This window comes from Bactrocera tryoni, chromosome 5, assembly GCF_016617805.1.
Source record: "Bactrocera tryoni isolate S06 chromosome 5, CSIRO_BtryS06_freeze2, whole genome shotgun sequence".
NCBI classification, from domain to species: Eukaryota; Metazoa; Arthropoda; class Insecta; order Diptera; family Tephritidae; genus Bactrocera; species Bactrocera tryoni.
Window position 1 is genome coordinate 27,181,577 of NC_052503.1, and position 20,866 is coordinate 27,202,442.

The 20,866-nt window shown below is 36.2% G+C and overlaps 2 protein-coding genes across 2 annotated transcripts in view; one reads left to right on the forward strand and one right to left on the reverse strand.

Annotated features, from left to right (window-relative positions):
• The window catches only part of LOC120778492, a 32,340-nt gene extending 14,283 nt beyond the window's left edge, over positions 1-18,057 (reverse strand). Inside the window, exons 1-2 of the mRNA XM_040110318.1 lie at positions 17,732-18,057; positions 6,385-6,907 (exon numbers count right to left, since the gene is read on the reverse strand). Of these exons, the coding sequence (XP_039966252.1) occupies positions 6,385-6,576 (192 nt within the window). The 5' untranslated portion in view covers positions 6,577-6,907; positions 17,732-18,057. The remainder of the gene's footprint in view (positions 1-6,384; positions 6,908-17,731) is intronic.
• Positions 18,058-18,965: 908 nt separating this feature from the next.
• On the forward strand, positions 18,966-20,686 carry LOC120777688 (LETM1 domain-containing protein 1). The gene is made up of 4 exons (XM_040109162.1): positions 18,966-19,081; positions 19,173-19,676; positions 19,731-20,019; positions 20,091-20,686. Exons 1-4 carry the CDS (start codon positions 18,966-18,968, stop codon positions 20,421-20,423), a joined length of 1,242 nt encoding a protein of 413 aa, XP_039965096.1. The 3' UTR covers positions 20,424-20,686.
• Positions 20,687-20,866: the final 180 nt, after the last annotated feature.

Genomic DNA, 20,866 nt, shown 5'->3' on the forward strand with positions numbered 1-20,866 from the left:
GCCGAAAAAATTGCACGATTGTGATGCCCAGAACTACAAGTTATGAATCAAAAGGATAGACAATATGCCTAGAGCCTGTTACAAATTTATTGAGGCAGTTAATATCAATTCTAGAAAATTAGCCGGGTTCGTAGAAAGTATGATGACCTAAGTGATCTCAAGGCCTATATAATAGCTCTTCTGTCAGAGGGGTTGCTTACCTCCCTAACAGAAGTCTGCTTAAAAGACACTACTGTAGTCTGGCAGTCTGAAAAAAGAGTTGATTGAGATCTCAAGACAGAAGACTCGTACGAAGAGTCTAGTTGTTTTGCAAGTGTGGCTTTATCGTACGTCTCCACCAGCCAAATACACCATAGAACCGCATTGGCTTAATTGAAAGTTCGTAAAACCAAAGTACAATTTTTGGTGAGACACCCCATCGCTTCTCAAAATCTCTTTTACAACGATATAAGGTAACTACTATGTTCATCACCCTCTCTCTTCAACATTGGGCTTCCATGATAGCTTTTTATCAAGGATAAGGTCCATGTACTTCTCCTTTTTGACAAGCTGAAATCGGGAGCGGGAGGTGCATGTGAGAGTTTATAAAATCCTGCAAATAAAACCAGTTTAGTTTTATTTGGAATTACAGTTAAGCCGCTTCTTTCCGTACAACTAGCTACTACATTCTGTTAACTCGTAATCTAGGAATTTTCTTTTATCAATAAGAGAAACAACATCATCTGCGTAGCTATAACCGGACAGCTTCGTCGCTCGACATCTTTCAGTAGGTTATTTCCAATAGGATTCAGAGTAACGTAGACAGAACTGCACCTGCAGGTGCCTCTATCGACTTTTCATATTGCCCTGGTACTGTCTAAATCTGCCATGAGAACCCTGTCGTAAAGAAGACTCTATATGGTCTGGTTGTGCTGGTTTATAAAAACATTTTAGTTATTGATTTTTTGCTAAAACTTTTAACTGAATTGAAATGTTTCAACACTTACGCCTCCATTGAAGAAAAAATCATTGCGATAGGAAAACATTTTACAACATTAACACTAAATCACCAAACCCCTATAGAGTACGATACAAACACCATTAGCATTAGAAACCCAGTAAAATGGTAGTGTTCGGCATATGGTATAGAATTAAAAACATTTTGGCTCACAGCTTGCTGTCAATATCCGTTTGCATTCAAGAATTCGGAAACAAGCACTACAACGGAAGCATGTTTATACCCGAACACGATGTTGAGCAAAGTTGTTGTAGAAGTAGGAGGCAACATGTGCTGCCATTAGTTCACTAGAAACTTGTCTACTCATAGCCAATCGATGGAACCACAGGGTAAGAGAGCAATTTATTTACATAAATATTTATAGACATATAAAGTAACTGGAATAGACCTCGAAGTCAGTTTTATTTACATAAATTGCTAGAAATAAATCTTACATACAAAACAAACTTGCTGAGCAATGCTAACTAGCTACAACCACTGACCTTTCTTAAGGTTCTCCAACACTTGCGAACATGTGATATTGTACTTAGCATTAGAGAACAAGGCATGTGTATAAACAGGGAAATTACCACAATATTTTACAAATATTCTAACACAATACCTAAATACATTTTCGGCATGCTAACAAAGCCATTAAGCCCTTAAAAAGCAACAAGCACAAGGTGCCTTTAAAACCTTCCGCAGTAAATCAAATGAAATTCGCAACAATATTAGAGAATTTAGTAGACTAAAAGTTAAACAAATTTTCGTTTGCGAATTTGTCGTGGCTACCCGGCCGGTTGGAAGGCCACGGCCCTGACATTGACGAAGGAAACTGTGGCACTAGAGAGACCTTGAACAAGTGTTTAATTGCCATTTGAGTCAGCGTTGCGAATCGTTGCAATTATGCATTGTTAGTGACATCAAAATATGCCCACTTCCTGAATGTACCAAGTTCACACCAGCCACTTACGCTTACACACACCTACACATGCATATGTATATGCGCTTACACACAACCACAATGAGAGGCATAAAGGCGTACCTGGTGACAAAGAATGCACCAAACGCCCCAAACATTGTATTGACAACTTAGAACTAAGCTTGCAACTATTTACTGCGTGCATTTATGTGTATGTGTGTGCATTGATTAACGAGCGTTTTGTTTGAGGAATATTCGTTGTTGCGCATATAACGATTTCCTCAGAGGGTCAAAGGCAAAGCGTCACTGACAAGCTAACATTGAGGGCTTAAGAGTTTATAGACTATGCCTGGATGCAAAAAATTATATATACACAAACGTATATATGTACATATGTCTTATGTACATCATGTGCACTTTCGTCATATGTAGGCGCATACAGGTAGACTTACATATGTACATGCATCACTTTGAGTGCAGATAAAAACTGTCAGCTCTCTTGACACAAGAGACATCCTCGAAATGCAACTGAGCATACATTACGCCTTCTCTTGGTGACATCCATAACCACAACTAGGCACAAGTTTCAAAGGCTACTTGAAATGTGATGAAGATGTTTGTCGTGCATTGTAAGGGGCTTGTATCCGGAAATCAGCCAAGTCTCATAACTAACTAACTCAGATAAGTTGTTTACCCAATAAACATTTTATTAGGTGATTGGAGAAGGGTTTCAGTGAGTGGAATGCAAATACTGTGGAAGATTTGACGATTAGATTGGAGAAAATATTTGTTGGTTTTTGATTTTAATTAGGACTCAAATCACCGATTCGCTGGCTGCTAGTGAAGCAATCAATCCACTCGACCTCGCCAGTTGCAAGACATCGCAAGGAAAATATATGCATACACCTTCAGACCTCACAAATCAGATCTCAGCAAACTCTAGGTAGAGTTGAACCCGGACTGGTCTAAAGATTTTTTTCTATATGTGTTTGCCTGCTATTTGTTTACGTTTATCTCACAATTCTTACCATGGAAAAAAAATTATCAACGAATTTCTTTGAAATGTTGTGTTTCCAATTGATTCATGCTTACGGAATCCTAGAGAATGTGACTGAAGTTTTCTGGGGAGTCTACTTGATCCTTAACACAAGTATTTGAATGCAAGTTGAATGCACCAAGAGCTACTCTATCACGAGAGTGGAGTACCCCAATGTTCAGTGTTAGGCCCACTATTATGGAGCCCATATATGACGGGGAGCTAAGAAGACAGCGGAGAAGATGCGGACGACCTCATGATGGTAGCAGTGGCCAAACAATCAGTTGACCTAAGAAATAAATGCAATGAGTGCTTAAATAGTCTAAGCCAATGGTGCTCTTCTATGAGTCTGGCGGAGCGAAGAACTGAACAGATAAGCTACCTTCCTGGTGCTGAAGAGGAACGAATAGCTGAAGTAGTGTGTGGGAGTAATATTGGATTCCAAAGTAAAATTTAAAGAACACCTTGCATATTCTTCCAGTAAAGCAAACAAAATTTATAATGCTCTGTCGAGAAAGATGACCAATAGAGGCTGTGTGTGTTCCAGCCGGCCATTCTTAATAGCGAAAGCAATGAGCTCCGTAATTTTGTATGCAGAACCAGTATAGATACACGCAATGAATATAAATGCGTATGCTAAACAAATAATTGCAGTGCATAGACTTTCTGCAATTCGAGTAATAAATGATTTCCGGACTATTACAACTGACGCTGCTGAAGTATTAGTCAGTATGTCACCCATTGACATACTGGGGGATGAACTCGTGCAATTATATCAGCTATCAGCGCCTAAAGCAGTACAGGAACAAATACAACAAAATGTGGCAGGAGCGGTGGAATTACTCATCCAAAGGATGGAGTTGCTCAAGCCGGACATCCACTCGTGGATAGACAGACGACATGGGGACCTGGATTTCCATATGACCCAAATACTTTGTGGACATGGGTGCTTTAAAAGCCACCTTTTCAGATTCCACATGACATTAGTCTCGAACATGTATTTTTTTATTGCCCTCTTTTTTCAAATACAATAGAAAAAGTGAAAACCACACTCGGTGGTAGTTTTACGGTTGGTAATCTAACGACATTCATATGTCAGTGGACTGATAAATGGAAAGCTGTTACCGAAGCATCAACATTCATAATGACAAAATTGAGACTTTTTCAACGGATTAAGTGTTCCTCAGTCTGCACAATAGAGGAGACTTAAATGTCCTGTCCCTCCCATGAAGTAATAGTTAGCCGGTGGTTCCGTGGGAGAGACTTAAGTTGGTAGTAGGCTAGGTTTAGCGAATTACAGTCCCACACTGCGGTTTTCGATGCTTCCCTCTACTATAAAAAAGTATTTGTATACACAAAGCATTTAGTGAAGATCGTGAAATCATCCACAATTGCCTCATGTGAGTCGTCCTTCCACCTCTGTTTATAGACGATAACATCGAAAAAGTTAAAAAAAACATCTTGAAAATCGTCGTATTGGCAGCAGAGAAATAGCAATGGATCTTAACATCACTTATGGATCAACTCAACAAATTTTAATGAATGTTTTGTATATGAAGAGTGTCAAGGCTATACTCTTATCAAAAGACCTGAAACTTTTACAATACCGACGTTGAGTAGAGGTCGCGAAACTGTCCAGCAATCTATCTGATATGTCGATCAGTACTATAAATCAGAGAAGAAATCTCCAAACACATTCCGCTTTCTCTTGTATGACCCTACAAACAATAGCGGCAATTTTTTAAGCTCAATTAACTGCAGTCTACTGTTCTAAAAAACGCCCTCAACCTAACCATTAATAAGCCTCTGTAGGTATGTCTGCGCAGTCATTGAACTAATCCAATTATCAACCGTTTACTGTTTAGGCTATTACAAAGAAACGTTGTGCGAACAATGCAAAAACAACTCTACAACCTAAACAAAATAATTACGGCTTATTGATGCTGAAAATTAGACTATCAAATTAGTTTTGTTAAAGTTTCGCTTTACTGTGTTTGTGAGAAAAAAGGCTTAACTGACAAATATATGCTAGATTGAAGCACTTTAATTTTAAGCACTTGGTTTTTAAAGCATTGCCAGTAGTCTTCAATTGGAAACACTGTTAACGTTAACATTAATAAAATGTGGACAGAAATTTCAAAAATTCGATAAATATAAAGTTTAGTTTGAAAACCCAAACTAATGTTCAAAACCATTTCAAATTTAAAACGTCCTCGCTTAAATGTCTGACGGATATACTCGGCCTTGATATAGTAATAGTAAAATTTATAAAAAAGTATTACAACTTGGTTTTGAAATGTCAAATTTTAACTGGTTTTCGGACTCATCTATTTTAAACATAAACCAATAATCAAGAAGTATAGCCATTTAAAAAAATAAAAAGGAAAGTGACTTTATATGGTTTTATTTAGATAATTTTATAGCAAAGATGTATCAACAGTATTAAACATGTTTGCATCGACCATTCATTTGGTTCAAAATAATCGATAAAATTCAAAAAGTATTTTCTGTCATAAAAATGCTTGCTGGGTGTTTATCTTATCGTACGTGGCACATGTATTGGATTAGAATATACAAATTGTTTGTGTATATATAGTAGATATACTAAAGGTACATACATATGTATATAGTAAGATGTGTATCAAATTTTCCAAATACAATATCCTAGCTACTGAATGTATTGTACTTGAAAATATCTTTGAAGATTATAAGAGGAAAATCGCATCGTTAACGGATTGCTCCTTAAATGGATTATCGCATGTTGAAGCTATCAAGCATACAAGTACGAATTTTAAACGTTTGGGTGAGCTTCTTGTTCGTGGCATGACATTAAGCGACAAATGGTAGATCCAACAAGTTGTAATAAACTTCCAAACTATATAGTCCGGGTTCCACGGAGCGTCAAATTCAGTTCGGGGAACAAGAAAAATTCACACGGATAGTATTCACTGCGTTTTTGGCTTTAAATTCGGTCGTATTATTTTTGAAGAAAAAAATCAGCTTTATCTTCTTTATCTTCATCTTTTTATATACAGAAAAATCATTCGAACGAACTCGCGAGAGATGTCGAGCTCTCTTACCATCTCTCTAAAACTTACGATTTTCAAGCACCACATCCCTCACGTTTTTAATATTTTCATCAGTTCAAGAGTTCGGGGAATGTAATTACGATTACGGAGTGCTTTTTTGTCTTAATGTATATCTCACTAGAAAGCTGAGAAAAAATCGCAGACAATAGATTGCCGAGTTATTTTTATATTGAAATTTTATTGAGTCGAAATAAAAAATACGTGTCCAATATTTTACCTCAAAAAACACAATAAAAGTGTTTTGTACGAACAAGTTTTTGAATCTTGATTTCGGATGGAATGATGCATATATACTATAAATCAAATATACTTATTCTTATAGATATATGCATAAATAAATAATTTAGTTATCAACACTCACCTTTGATGGTCTGTCAATTTGCCCCAGAAAGAAGGTAAGCAGCGATATTATAATAAAATTAACACCACCGGCGAAATCCGTCAGCTTGTCCATTTGCAAAATGGAGTTAATCAGGAAAAATAAAATCTGCATGCTGACCGTGACAATCGCACTGATTGCGTAATGGTCATAATCTAATATATTGATGGCCATTTTTATGACAACAAAGTTTCATTAAAAAACTAAACACTATTTCTTGCATAACAACAACGTCGCTTCGTCCCTCTGATCACTTGTACTTTTCACTTGGCATTCATTTGTTGCAATGCTTCTCAGGTACGAATTTATTTTTAATTTTTGTACGATAGTGGTTACTCATCTCTTCATAAATATTACTTTACACTACTACATATTTACAGCGTGGCGTTGAATTTGGAAATAAAATTAAAAGTTCGTTAGTCTATATTTAGTTTTACATGTTTGGTACTCGCTTGCAGCCGTTGCTGTAACACATGCGACTAAATTTTAACGGTTTCCGTATATTCTGAAAATTATACATGCATATTTATTAGGGTGCCAAGCCAGGCGCTGTAGCTTAACTCTAAGGGGTTGCTATTTTTTTTTAGGTTGCCATACATTTAACATAGGAATTTTCGTTTTTTCATTCAAACTAAAATTTCTACAACTAATTTTCGTTTTTCAAAAATAACCATCACATATTCAGAAAGTTCACTTTTGAAACTTTGAAGTTTGATTATCTCAATTAGGCGATTAAACATAGTGATTTGAAATTTGAAATTTTTTCAATAAAAATAAAAAAAGTTTCTGAGAATAATAATTTTCAAAAAATCGAGTTCTTTTTTGTCATCTTAAATTCTGCAACACCTCTAAAATATTGCCCTAAATTTTCAAGTTGATCCGTGTACTAGTTTTGGAGCTAGCCTTGAGAACTTTTGCGCTCGAATCTAGCTAGGCTAAGTGCGCCGTCTTTAAATGCGTTTTTCTCGAAACTGTGGTTTTGAAGTCGGTTGGCAAGATTTCTCGAGAACTTTTTAACCGATCTTCATGAAATTTTACACAGGTCCATGAGATACAATTCTTAAAAACTTGAACGAATGATTTTTTTTTTTCGATTACAACTATTTGAAAAAAAATATGTCGTGAAATTTTCACTAAAATTTTAATTTTTTTGTAAAAAATTCTGCCAAAAATCCAATTTTCAATTTTTTTTCCTTTGTACAAGTTTTAAGTTACTAACTAAAACTTAAAACGTGTACGAAGGAAAAAAACTGAAAAACATGTATTTTTTCACTTTAGATGATCTTATAAGGAGTTATGCTGCCAAACCGAGCGCATCTTTTTTCCGAAGGGTCACCGTAACTGGCGTCGCAATGGTCGAGTTTAAAATATTTTTTTCCAAAATTTCAGTTACACTATGTTTTAATAGTGTATGTTTGTAACAATTAAAAATTGTAATAAAATATTTCATATTTTATATGAGAAAAAATTTGCTGAAAAATGGCCCGAGGAAACCCATGTAACCACTTAAATTGTTCTAAAACAACGAAATTACTGTGTAAACGAACCAATAATTAAATTGAAATATATGTGCAAGATAACATTCTTTTTAGGCAAAGCTGTATATTCTCCCACCATAAATTATAAAATTATACAAATTAATTATATATAAATAAATTAAATTTTGTTCGACAGTTTTGCCTTCACATAATCTTGATGCTAATTTTTCACGTTGAGAGCAAATACCTTTTTATACCCCGCAATCTACCTAATGGATAATTATTTCTAAATAAGTACACGACTGTCGAATAAGTAACTGATATCATGTGCTAAACGAAATAAAATATCGAATCGCGTAATCTGTAAATTTAACTCACACTGCGCTCGGAATTTTGTAAAATTAACAACAGTGCCGAACTTGATTAGATATTCTAAAACAAAAATAACCCTTATATATTTAATTTCTCTTTTTATCGCACTTATGTATCTATATTTATGAAGTGCTTGTTTATGTTCTTCATTAATATTTAGTACAATGGTATTTCTTTTTTTCGTTCTATTTTCGTTCACAATGTTTCATTTTCCATAAAAAAAGGTTGTTATTTACCATCGTATTTGTTTTCGTGGCCACAACAAGTCAAGGCCACTATTGACTCCTTACAAAAGCCATTAGTGCGATGTTATAAATCAGCGGAGTTATCGGAATACTTTTCTATTTTTCGAAATAACATCACATACTTATCCTAATATACAAACATGCCGTAGTGCCACTTTTGAGGTTAGCTTAAAAGCACACTTTGCTGACAGCTGACAAGTAATTAGATATGCGTGTTTGTGCATTTGCTTGCGCTGTGGAATATTCTCAAAAGCAGCTTCCACGAATAGGAAATAACACTTCTGCATGTGTATGCTATCATTTTTCACTCTCGCTAGTTTGGCTTGCACATATGTACATGTATATATATGCACATATATTTGTATGGTATACGTTTGTGGGAACTCATGTCCGCATGCTGACTAATGTCAGTCATGTCAAACGATTCTGTTTATGGTTTGAAGAACATTCACACCGGATATGTTTTCGGAAAGAAATAACAAAAAAATTGCACATTTTTACGGGTGTGTATGAGGTGATAGAAAAGTATTTTCGAGGAAAATATTGGATTATCTGTATAGAAGCAGGTAAATATGCGCAGAAAAGGAAAGTGCAAGCTTAAAATTATACTGCTTTGATAATAAAGCAGATTTATACAAGCAAAATCTTTCATACAATTATAGTGGACAAATCTAAGATGCGAATTTCTTCACTTAAAACAAGATTTCAGATTTATGGCATACATTTTAAGACAATTGTACATAAAAGTACCTAATAACTTAATTTTTGAACTGCATTTTTGAACTATAGTTTTTATTTTCGAAACTATATTTTTTTGAAGAAAAAAAAACCGAAACTGATGCATGAAAGTCGCGCATATACTGCATTTTATGGCTTCAAATCTTCCTTCGATACAAAGATGCCGTTGCTGCCTTTATTTCAAGATATGATATACGAGCTATTCAAACACGAAGCCGAAGAACTGATAAGGAGCATGCAACACCTTCTTTGCAGAATATGGTAGGACGAAAGCATGTCAGCATGTCACAAACAGGGGAGACCTTTATGCCGCGATGTCTGAATTATCCGTGTAAAACTAATACGGCTATATAAACTGACGTTGAGTAATACATAAAGCTCCGTAAGGATCGAGATGGATCTCTTTGAGCCGTTCGATATCAAACGAGGTTTCAGACAAGGCGACTCCCTATCGTGTGGCTTCTTCTATCTACTGCTGGAGAAAATTATTCGAGCTGCAGAGCTTAATCGAGCAGGTAAAATCTTCTATAAGAGTGTACAGCTGCTGGCGTATGCCGATGATATGTTATCATTGGCCTCAACAACCACGCCGTTAGCTCTGCTTTTTCCATAATGGATAACGAAGCGAAGCAAATGAGTCTGATAGTGAACAAGGGCAAGATGAAATATCTCCTGTCATCAAACAAACAGTCCTCGCGCACGCGATTTGGCTCCCACATCACTATTGACAGTCATAATTTCGAAGTCGTAGATAATTTCGTCTATCTTGGAAGCAGCATTGACACCGCCAACAGCGTCAGCCTGGAGATCCAACACCGAATAACTCTACTTTGGACTGTGTAGGCAATTGAGAAGTAAAATCTCGACTAACAATGATCAAACTCTAGAAGTCACTGCTATATATTGCCTGTCCTGCTATATATTGCAGAAGCATGGTTGATGACAACATCTGATGTGACGACATTGCGAGTTTTCGAGCGAAACTTTCTGCGGATGATTTATGGTCCATTGCGCATTGGCAACGTCGAATACTGTTGTCGATGGAACGATAAGCTCTATGAGATATACGACGATATTTACATAGTTCAGCGAATTAAGAGACAGCGGCTACGTTGGCTGGTCATGTCATCCGAATGAATGAAAATACTCTAGTTCTGAGAGTATTTAAGGGCCTGACTACATTTGGAATTGGCGTCAAACAGCGAAAAAGAACGACTGGTGCGCTGTTGTAAACTCGGCTATATAACCTTGTAAGCAGTACATACGCCAGTAAAGAAGAAGCATACAACCCATAACGAGTCTAACATTTATTCGATTTATTCACTACGGAAAGTTCTGTGAAGACATCGAATGTACAAAAATCAGAGGAGAATAAAAAAGATCTTATTCAAAAATGTATTGGATCTAACTAAAATACACATGGATTCCATTCTGGCTAAGAAATAGTAAGAATTTTTAAGCTAGCTGGAATATATTTGAATTTCAGGAAACATTTTACTCTCTCAATTTGCGAAACTTTACCAACCGGACAATCAGTATCTGACAAACCTTACAAAATACTTTCGTGGCTATCTAGGATCTTATAACATTAAGCTCTATGGTGAAAAATCAAACTTTTCACGAATGAAATATGTAATCTAAACGTCCACAAACTCCCACTAAGAGCTTATGATATATAATAAAATAATTCCAAAAATGCAAAACCATTATTTTTAATGCAAAAATTTTAAAATTATAAAGTTTAGCTGAGAACAACACAAAGTCATGGCAGAAGAATGCAATTTTAAATCGTTTCCAATGTTTTGTGTTGCATTGTTTGCCGTCATCGCGCCAACACAATCGCACATTTAGCTTATTTCCACTTTAACTTGTGTACAAATAAATCCACTTTCTGCTTTATTTATATACTATGTACATAGGCATTTATGCGTTGTACATATGTATAAGTTTTATTGTGTGACACAAAGGCATAAACAAGGGCAAGTGGCCAAGCGTCAAACGGTGGTATGCTGCAGAAATGCAGCTCCGCAATATTATGTGGCATTCAAATAAGCACCCACGCAATTGAAAACCTACCGAGTACATGCTTATTTTATAGTTAAAAAACATTGCAATATTTGTACATATGTATTATATATTTATGCTTATGCAAGTATGTACGAGCACGCATGCCCTGCAGGGAGGTCAGTAGGTGCAACGCTTTTAAATGTAATATACTTTTAGACACGAAGTTGACAAAGTGATCAAAATAAAATGGATTTGAGTTAAAAGAGTAAAAAAGACTACAATTTTTACATTAATAAGACATCAACAACAATCACATTAGCTTAGAGTTGTTTAGTGGGAAGTTTGTGGTTTCAAAACCCGGCCAAAATATTATCTAAAGTTAAAGTAACAATAAAAAGGAACAGCATTAATCATTTGAGTATATCTCTGTTATGAAAAAACGACTGGCATTCCTATAACATCAGTATGAGTATGGGTAGTCGAAAAAGTCTTTTCGTATTTCTAATCAAACTTCATTTCTGATTTTTTTATATTTATAATGAACTTTAGTGAATCAAATATATACCATTTTGGTCTACCACTTTTTGCCAATTTCCTCTAGATACATTATTCCATCAGTGTAAAACTTTTCTAGTTTCTCGACGAAAAACTGCGATAGGTAATTTTCACAGGCTTCTCTTGAAGCCAACTTTACTCCATTAAGGAAGTTCTGCATTGACCGAAACAAATGATAGTCCGATGGTGCAATGTCACGGCTATATGGTGGATGCATCAAAGCATCCCAGCCAAGTTCTCCCTGTTTTAGCCGAGTCACCAAAGATGTGTGTGGTCTAACGTTGTCCTGATGTAAGGCGAAGGCCTTTCTGTTGATCAGTTAAGGACATTTTTTTTCGATTGTTTGCTTCAATCTTATCAGTTGTTGACAGTGAAATGTAGAATCAATCGTTCCACCAGGCAGGAGCAGCTCATAGTGGATGATTCCTTTTCAATCCCACCAAACACTAAGCATAACCTTTCACTTGCGACCATTTTTTGAGCTTCACCACGCTTGGACCATGATTTTTTTCGCACATTATTGTCGTTTTTAATGCAGTTTTGGTCTCCTGTTACCATTCGCTTCAGAAATGGTTCGTTTTTATTTCGTTTCAGCAAAGAATCGCAGATTTTCACAGACAATTCAGGTGGTACCCATACATCGAGCTTCTTTTTGTAGCCAGCCGTTTTTAAATGGTTTAAAACCGTTTGATGATGAATGTTAAGTTCCTTAGCGATGCCATGGCTGCTTATGTGACGGTCCTGGCCAATTTTTTCTATAATTTCATCGACTTTTTCAACGATAAATCGGCCAGAGCGATATAGGACTGCAACGACATCTATTGACAAAGTACGACTACCCAATATAAGCCATTTTTATCGTCTCTTCTGCCAAAGCTAACGTGCATAAAATTCAAAATGTTACCGAAATGTTAACTTCAAACTCATTTCCACCTTCATCAGTGCTCTTTAAAATTTTGCTGCTCCCTGCGCATTTTTGTCGACTTAACAACGTTTTTCCTTCAGGCCACGTTATATCATAGTTATAAGCATAATTTAGTTCAAACGTTGCTATTTCTTCGCATGACAGCTTTCTACTTTGATGCTTTGTTGGTGTTTTTTTTTTTACTTAATTTGATTTCAACCATAAATATTCTGCACAAATCCTATTAAAAGTAGTGTGCGTATTTGCCTGCGCTTTTATGCATGTTCCGCCAGCGCTAACGTTCAATGACGCCTTGACCTTGGATACCGCGCCATACGTCGCACCGCCCACTACACACAGTCTCCTCAACTTTGTAGTGCGTGCAAAAAACTTGAAATAAATATGCATGCAATGGTGGCATTAATGCAATTTTGACATTAAAGCGTATGCAACGTAAGCATTGCACAATGTCGTGCATCATGACGTATGAGTAACCAACTCCATATAAAATGAGTAACGTACAAGTGTGTGGTCTACAGGGCGTGTGAGTAACTAAGTTTGCAGTGCATTCAATGTATCCAACGTTGATGTGTATGTGTGCAGCAATCACTTAGCCGAGCAATGTATTTATTGACACTCGACACTCACTTCACCGCCAATTGGCACGCGTTTTTTGCTTGTGCGCTTAAGTGGCCTTTGAGTGATGTCCTTTCGGATAAGTGGAGTTCGGAATGACGTGGCAATATTAATAATCAATTGCATAGAAAAGTGAGATTTATTTACGAAAGCAGGAAAAAATTGAATGTCTTCACAAAATATCCTTCAAATGCAAATTAAATGCCTTCCATTTTGAAATTATTATTATTTACTTTTTACAACTGTTCATCACCCTTCAAAAATTTTGTTACACTTTTATCTATCATTTTCTGTGTATTTGCTTTTCCGTCAGTGCAGAGCATATTTAAAAGGCATTCCACAGGTGTGTCTCTTCACTTTGGGTCAGTGCCAAAAATATATAATATTTGCATTTTTCGAACAATTTGACTTTAGACACAGTAAAAGTTCACTTCCTGTGGCCACTATTTAAACACAAAAAGCAAATTGTGCACTCGAACAAATAAATGCCATACAAATTATTCAGAGCTATTTTTTTTTTATTTAAATGCCATAAATAAATAATACGAAGTGTACATTTACAATAACTGTTTCTGGAAAATTTTTCAGGGTATATTTATATAAAACATTTATATAAATGATTAACCAGACCAGTTCATTTAGCCATGCCCATCTGTCCGTTTATATTGGGTAGTCGGAAAAGTCTTTTCGTATTTTGTCAATAGATGTCGTTGCAGTCGTATATCTCCAGTGCTACAATCACATTGTCTCACACTATATAGTGTTGGAAAAGTGAGATTTTAAGCTCCATTTCAAAATTAAATTCGAGGAAGTTGAAAAAAAGTTACAGCTGTTCGAAAATGAGTGAAAACAATGAAGAAATTCGCTATATTTTGAACTTTTTTTTTTTTAAAGGGAAGAATGCAACGCAAGCGACCAATGAAATTTGTGAAGTTTACGGAGACGATTGTGTATCAGTTCCTGTAGCACAACAATGGTTCGCTCGCTTCCGTTCTGGAAATTTCGATTAAACTGATGAAAGCTTTACATTGTGGAATAATTTCTCTAGCGGAAAAATGCCAGAAAGTGGTCGACTGAAATGGTACATATTTGCTTATTTATTTATTGTTATAAATAAAATATAAGTTGAAGGTTGATCTGGAATACGAAAAGACTTTTTCGGGTTTTTGAGATTTTTATCAGAATTTTCGATCACGCTATTTTCTCACCAAGAAGCTGCTTATTTGGCGGAACCAACTATATCGAACTACTATAGCAAACTGGTCTATCAAAATCAAGTCCGTGAATTTTTTTAATTTATTAGATATCTACACGAAATTTTTCATAAGTTATTGTCCAAGACAACGGTACAATCAATTGATCAAATCAGTCCACTGTAACATATAGCTCCCATATAAACTAATCGATAAAACTCAAGTTCTTGTATGGGAACTTTTATTATATGTAAAGAGTATTATATCTAATTAAGGGACAACTTAACTTTTCTGAAGGCAAAAAGCTCACTTGCGATTATTTTTGGAACAACGAACGAACGCACAGATATCAATAATTTTTAACCGTTCGCCATTTTCAATAGTAGCCTGCAAGAGAACAGCTGAGCTCCGACCTGCTCCCACTCCAAAGAACCCGAGGCAAGGTGCACTTCCGTGTCAGTTCATCAGCTTTGCAGTTACGTATACCTGTCATAACTTAATCAAACTAGTCCTAATCAGAAGTAACTAATATGCTGTTGAAATCCTTAACCACCTTCGAGTGCATAGTCATTGTGTTCAAGATTAGTATTGCCGCTCTACTATTGGAATAGATAATCAGATTCCTTAAGGAAGCTGAGCTCTAGAGTTTTAGACAAATCGGTTATTTGATGGCAGAAATCTCAGCAATAGACAGCAAACCTCATGCTGCTCGAGTTTATTTTCTAGCGCTTAATTGGTTTAATTGTGGTCTCTAGAACAACAATAGTATTCTCGATAAGAGACGCCGCCTTACCCCAATTTCTCCTCTACATTTCTTCTTTATTGGCGTAGCTTTACTTGGGAGTGGCCAGAAACGAGGAGAATGAAGTCATTTGTTGAAATTCACGCAAGTGGGGAAAGTTACCTGAGCGCCAATCACTTGGGAGTGGCCAGAAACGATTACTTTACATACGGCTTAAGTAGCTCACGACTTCGGGTCTTAGACCAAGTATCCTCTGGGTAGTCAAAGGCATCCTTTTGAAGGCGAGCTTAAGTGAGAAGGCGAACCATCTCTCCCCAAGGTTGTGCGCCGGGTTTGGGACCCGGATAAGTAACCACCTTTTTTGTCCTCTCCAAGAACTTATTATCTAAGTAATTATTTCACTTTTACAGCAGATTTAAGGCGAACGTATCCGATCCGCGACTGTGGGACTTTATATCTCTTAGGGTTTATGCCAAGGCTATGTTTAGCCGCTCGGTTTTTTATGATGCCGAGATAAGACTGAGTTAGCTCATACTTGGTACTCAGCCCTTTCCCTTTGTTAATGACAATCACCCGACTCTCCTCGTAAGTCGAGTTACCATAATCCCTAACTCTCCCTTGTGACATGCGCCACTCCACACAGCTACGATCATTCTGTCCCAGAGAAGACTGAAAATTAAATGCTTGAGATTTGATTCAGGGCCATATCTTTTAAGAGCTATTACGACCGCTTCCGGCAAAACATTATTCAGCGTTCCACCGATACCTACGAAGGTGGTTTACGGTAAAAAAAGAGGAAAAAAAAACCGTATTTGATGCGAATGATTCCCTCTGTTTTTGAGATATCGATCTGAAACTTTGCACCCGCAAATGTCTCTTCAAAAAGCTGCTTATTTGTCGGAACAGTCGATATCGGACCACTATAGCATATAACTGTCATCCAGGAAAAGCTCTTGTTGAAAAACTCTTTCTTTTTACAAATTTTCTTCACGAAATTTGGCATAAATTATTCTCCAAGGCAACGCTACAATCTTCGAACAAAACTGCATAGATTGGACCACGATAGCATATCGCTGCCACCGTCTGAAGTCAAGATAAATATCTTTTTGTGTAATTTTAAGCATTAGAATGGCACGCGTGAAGGCTATTAAGCTGAAGTACAACCGAAGTTGACGTTTTTCTTGTTTTTTAATGTATTTCTAACATCTATTAGTTTTATCAAAAGAAAAAATACAAAACTACTAATATATTCAAAACGGAAACTAAAAGTTATTTTTTAGCAGAAAATTTACAAATAATTTATTTCGTAAACTTTATGGCACCCTTATGTTAACATGCCAATAATTATGTCTACCAACTAGCGTTCTGTTTAGGTTTACTCATACACACCCTAAATACACCCACAACCTAGACATTGTAATGTTAAATCAATTGTTTAAGCGATGATACGCAAATGACAATGTTTCTTCTGGAAAAAGACCATTCACATAAATGCCGGCCTACAATACACCCAAAACACATACACATAAATACTTTGCAACACATTTATTTAGCACTTAACACTCGTACAATTATTCTGAGTGGTCACAAGTGTCTTTGAATATTGTCTGCCTCAATCATTTCCACCCGAACAGGTGTTTTGCCGCTTCTTTTGTGCATGTGTACATATGTATGTGTATATATGTGCGTAACTGTATATAAAGCATTTCCGCTAGACATATTTATGCATATCCGACAAGCTGAGTTGGCGGTTGTCATCGGCCAGAGGGTGAACACCTGAGCGCTGCTGCTTATTTTAAATATCTCTTCTAAATTTCAACGTTTTGCGCACATACATATAAAACGCTTACACAGCCACATGTGCGCATCCATATACACATTATTGCAATATATGTGTGTATACATATATTATTGTATAACTGTATGTTTGTATATAGCTGAGAAATGTAATACAGAAAAGTCAACACTTGCCAGTCAATTCACACATTCCCACTGTTGGGCGCGTTTTTGACCCAAACGCTTTGTTTTTGTTTGCACTGACAGTCGCTGGCGCGAATGTATGTATTTGTGTATCTAGAAAGTTGTTGGAACTTTTATTTATATTCGCGCCTGCATTTTGCTACTGCATCTTACATATGTATGTATGTATGTATGTACTATATGCTTGTGTGTGGGTGTGTGTGTACATCTAATATTGTATAATATTTGTAAAAGTGTAAAAGCAATGTGCTAGTCTTCACTTCTCACGTTTTCAAGGATACTCTCTGAAGTGAATTAAAAAATTTTTACTTTTACTTATAAAATCTATGCCACACTGCATATTCAAGGTGAACACATATATACATACATATGTATACACATACTGACACGCACCCATACATTTATATATATACATATATATATATGTATGTAGGTATGTATAAACGGATGTACGCAAATTCAATAGAATAAATACTGACAACAATAATAACATGTTACAATATCCCACCGAATGCCAGCAACTTTATGTTACACACTTTTATTTCATTACATTTTTCCACACCGCGCCTATAACTATGCTACTTCACATAACCGTGCACTTGTTTACTCCACACAGTGCTTCTAAAAATTGAGGTACTTTCGAAACAGCTTCAAAGCACAAAAAAATTAATTCTTATTGCGTTATAAAAGTAATTAAGCAATTATTTTAGTAATCAACGGCCGTATTTGATATTCGCACGGATGCACCCATTGAAAGCGTTATTCACATGGATGTTGGGTCTTTTATTTCGTCTACACTGAAGCTGCGAACGTCTTGGAGCAAACTGACTTGTTGTCGCGCAGCGAGTAGATTAGTTTGGTTGGTAGTTGCCGATTCTTAAAAGCTTTCAATTTGAGCTTTTCAAAAGTTTAACGCTTTTTGTGCTCTCACTCTCTTTCACCGGTAAAGTGGTAATGACATGTACAGTAAACGCTGTAAATGGTGCTGGATTGCCGTTGAAGTAATTCACTAAGCCAAAGTCATCGTATATCCTCAAAAATTTTATGAAGTTTGTTAGAGGCAATTTTAAACAAATCCTTCTCATCCCTCCGTTTTCAATTTCATTTGTCTTAAATGATTGGATAATATCTCAAAAATGTTGTGTCTAAATTTTAGTGTTCCAAACTTTAAAACGTTTCCCCCACAACTCCCGTTTTCAGAGTCGGTACTCTTCATAACATCAAAACTACTGATCGTTTTGAAATTTTGAATATTATTTTTATACAGGTAACGCTATACGAAGTAACGCTGGAGAAATTTTCAAATGCATATATATTTTTCTTTTATAATAATAAGTTAAACGATTTTTCTCCAAAAAATTGCTTTTTATCCTACAAAGTGCTCTGAAATAGGGAAAAATTTTGAATTAATGACGAATTTAATTGAAATTGACAATTAACATATAATTTGTACACATTTTTTCGACCACAGTGTATATTCAAAACCTTTAAAATTTGACATTTCACACTTTTATTGCCCGGTGGTTTGTTTTCATTTTTTGTTTTGACATTTTGCTGTTCACATTACTCAATAGGACGGTATTTTTCAAGCATTCATATTAATTCTCTGATTTTACTGGGTCAAAGTGCTTTATCTATTCAGTGGCGAGGCCACAGGTGATATCTTCCGCATGAATCCATTCAAGTAGGACGAGGTTCAATCAAAATAAAGGGATGACCCTTGCGCTACGCCTTTTGCGCCGACCGGCTTATCTCTCCCAAAGTAGTTCATTTACACTGCAGCGGCAACAGTATGCCACCCCCCTAGCCATAGTCATACGGAAACGAAGGTAAGCTACTATAATTTACACCACTACGTATACTTCACACATTATTAAGTGAAATATAACAAATTTTAATTATTTAATCATATTTTTGTAGTGGTGCAACGGAGAAACGCGCTGTCGAAAAGAAATCACAACTCCCACCCATCGTTCCACCTAAAATATATTCAACAGAACCAAAGCATGAAACAGCTAAAAGTGATGACTCGGATGATGCACAGAGTTGGTCTAAATGGCCACCACCCGCAAAGGATGACAAAAAATTATCTTCCCAAAGGCTGTCAAGAGAAAACGTCGAGGGCTATATGTTTAAACATTTTTTTGACTATATCAAAAACTATGAAAAATTGTTGGAGAAAAACTTTCCCTCAGCCATGAAATTATATCGCACTTATGTTGACGGCGTAATGGATTTTTACAACGATATGAAATCTTACCTAAAGGTAGCGCGCATTGTGAATAACTCACCAATGGGACTGAAAGCGCTCAATCGTAAAGAACTTGAGCTCTACATGCAAATGCCACGCGATATGATGAAAGTTGCGCCTGCGTTAATTGTCGTGGCACTGCCGCTGGTCGGTTACGTGGCGATGCCGTTAATGTAGGTATATTGTAAGAATAACACACTGTCATACTTTCTTAATTTTCCATTTAGTTTCGCGTATCCACAGCTATTCTTATGTTCGCATTTTTGGACCCTACAACAACGGGCAGAGTTCCAGCAAGCGATATTGCAAAGGCGGCTGAAAAATAATAAATCTGTTTTCAGAATTCTACAATCGAAATTAAAGGACACCAAGAAACACGAAAGTCACCAAGAACTGCAACAAATACTGGGCATGTTGGGAAGCGGCTTTCATCCCAGTGTCGAGTCATTGCTCAGAGTCAAAGACATTTTTGCGCAACCGCCATACGATCTGCTCTCTCTAAGTAGGAAACAAGTTGTGAGTAGTTTTTATATACCGTTTTGGAACACATTTATTACAATATTGTTGTAATTATTTTGTTTTTGTAGAAATTGTTGTGTCAACTGCATGGGGTCCCAACGCCTTTGTTCAAACGTTATCACCTTGCGGAGCATGCGTTTCTGGTACATAACATGGATTTAGCTATTGTACGCGAAGGACATGTTCATAACATGCATCCGGATGGTATTAGACGTTCTTGCTATATACGTGGGCTCAATCCCAGCAATCTTAGCCATGAAGAAATGATAGCATGGCTACGGAATTGGATAAAAATTTCCACATCACTTGAAGAGCAACATATTAGCATGTTCCTGTACCTGCCAGTGCTATTAGGCTATAACCATCCAAATAATTGGCACTTAATTTATGACAAGAGTTAGATGGTTAAATAAAAGCGAACGATCGTAATTCAAGACGCACTTGAAGATAAAGAAAAAAGATTGAAAGGAAAGAACTACCACATATCGAAGTGCCAGGAAAGAAGCTTTCTTATCATTATTTTAAGTTTATTTTATTGTTCATATACATCAAATGATTCGTATTTTGTTACGAATTATATTAGTACATATATTAGCTCCATTTTTTTGTTAAAAATTTAGTACCCACCTTTTTTCATAATAAATATGAATACTGCACTGTTTAACTAATTTGTTTTCAACTACAATCCATTTAGCATCGCATAGTTTTGTTGTTGTAACGGCAGAATCATTCTGAAACAATTTCGAGGCATGGTGCCGCGATGACAGTCCTTGGCCAGATAGAAATCCGAGTCCGTTCCGTTTACTTAGACCCGACTGTCATATGAAGGGCTTTAATTATAATC

Excerpts from the sequence above, each read along its gene's own strand:
- LOC120777688 (XM_040109162.1), top strand. The coding sequence starts at position 18,966 with ATGACCCTTGCGCTACGCCTTTTGCGCCGACCGGCTTATCTCTCCCAA. Across the intron at positions 19,677-19,730 it reads TACGTGGCGATGCCGTTAAT|TTTCGCGTATCCACAGCTAT; the intron begins GTAGGTATATTG and ends TTTTCCATTTAG. Across the intron at positions 20,020-20,090 it reads CTCTAAGTAGGAAACAAGTT|AAATTGTTGTGTCAACTGCA; the intron begins GTGAGTAGTTTT and ends TTGTTTTTGTAG.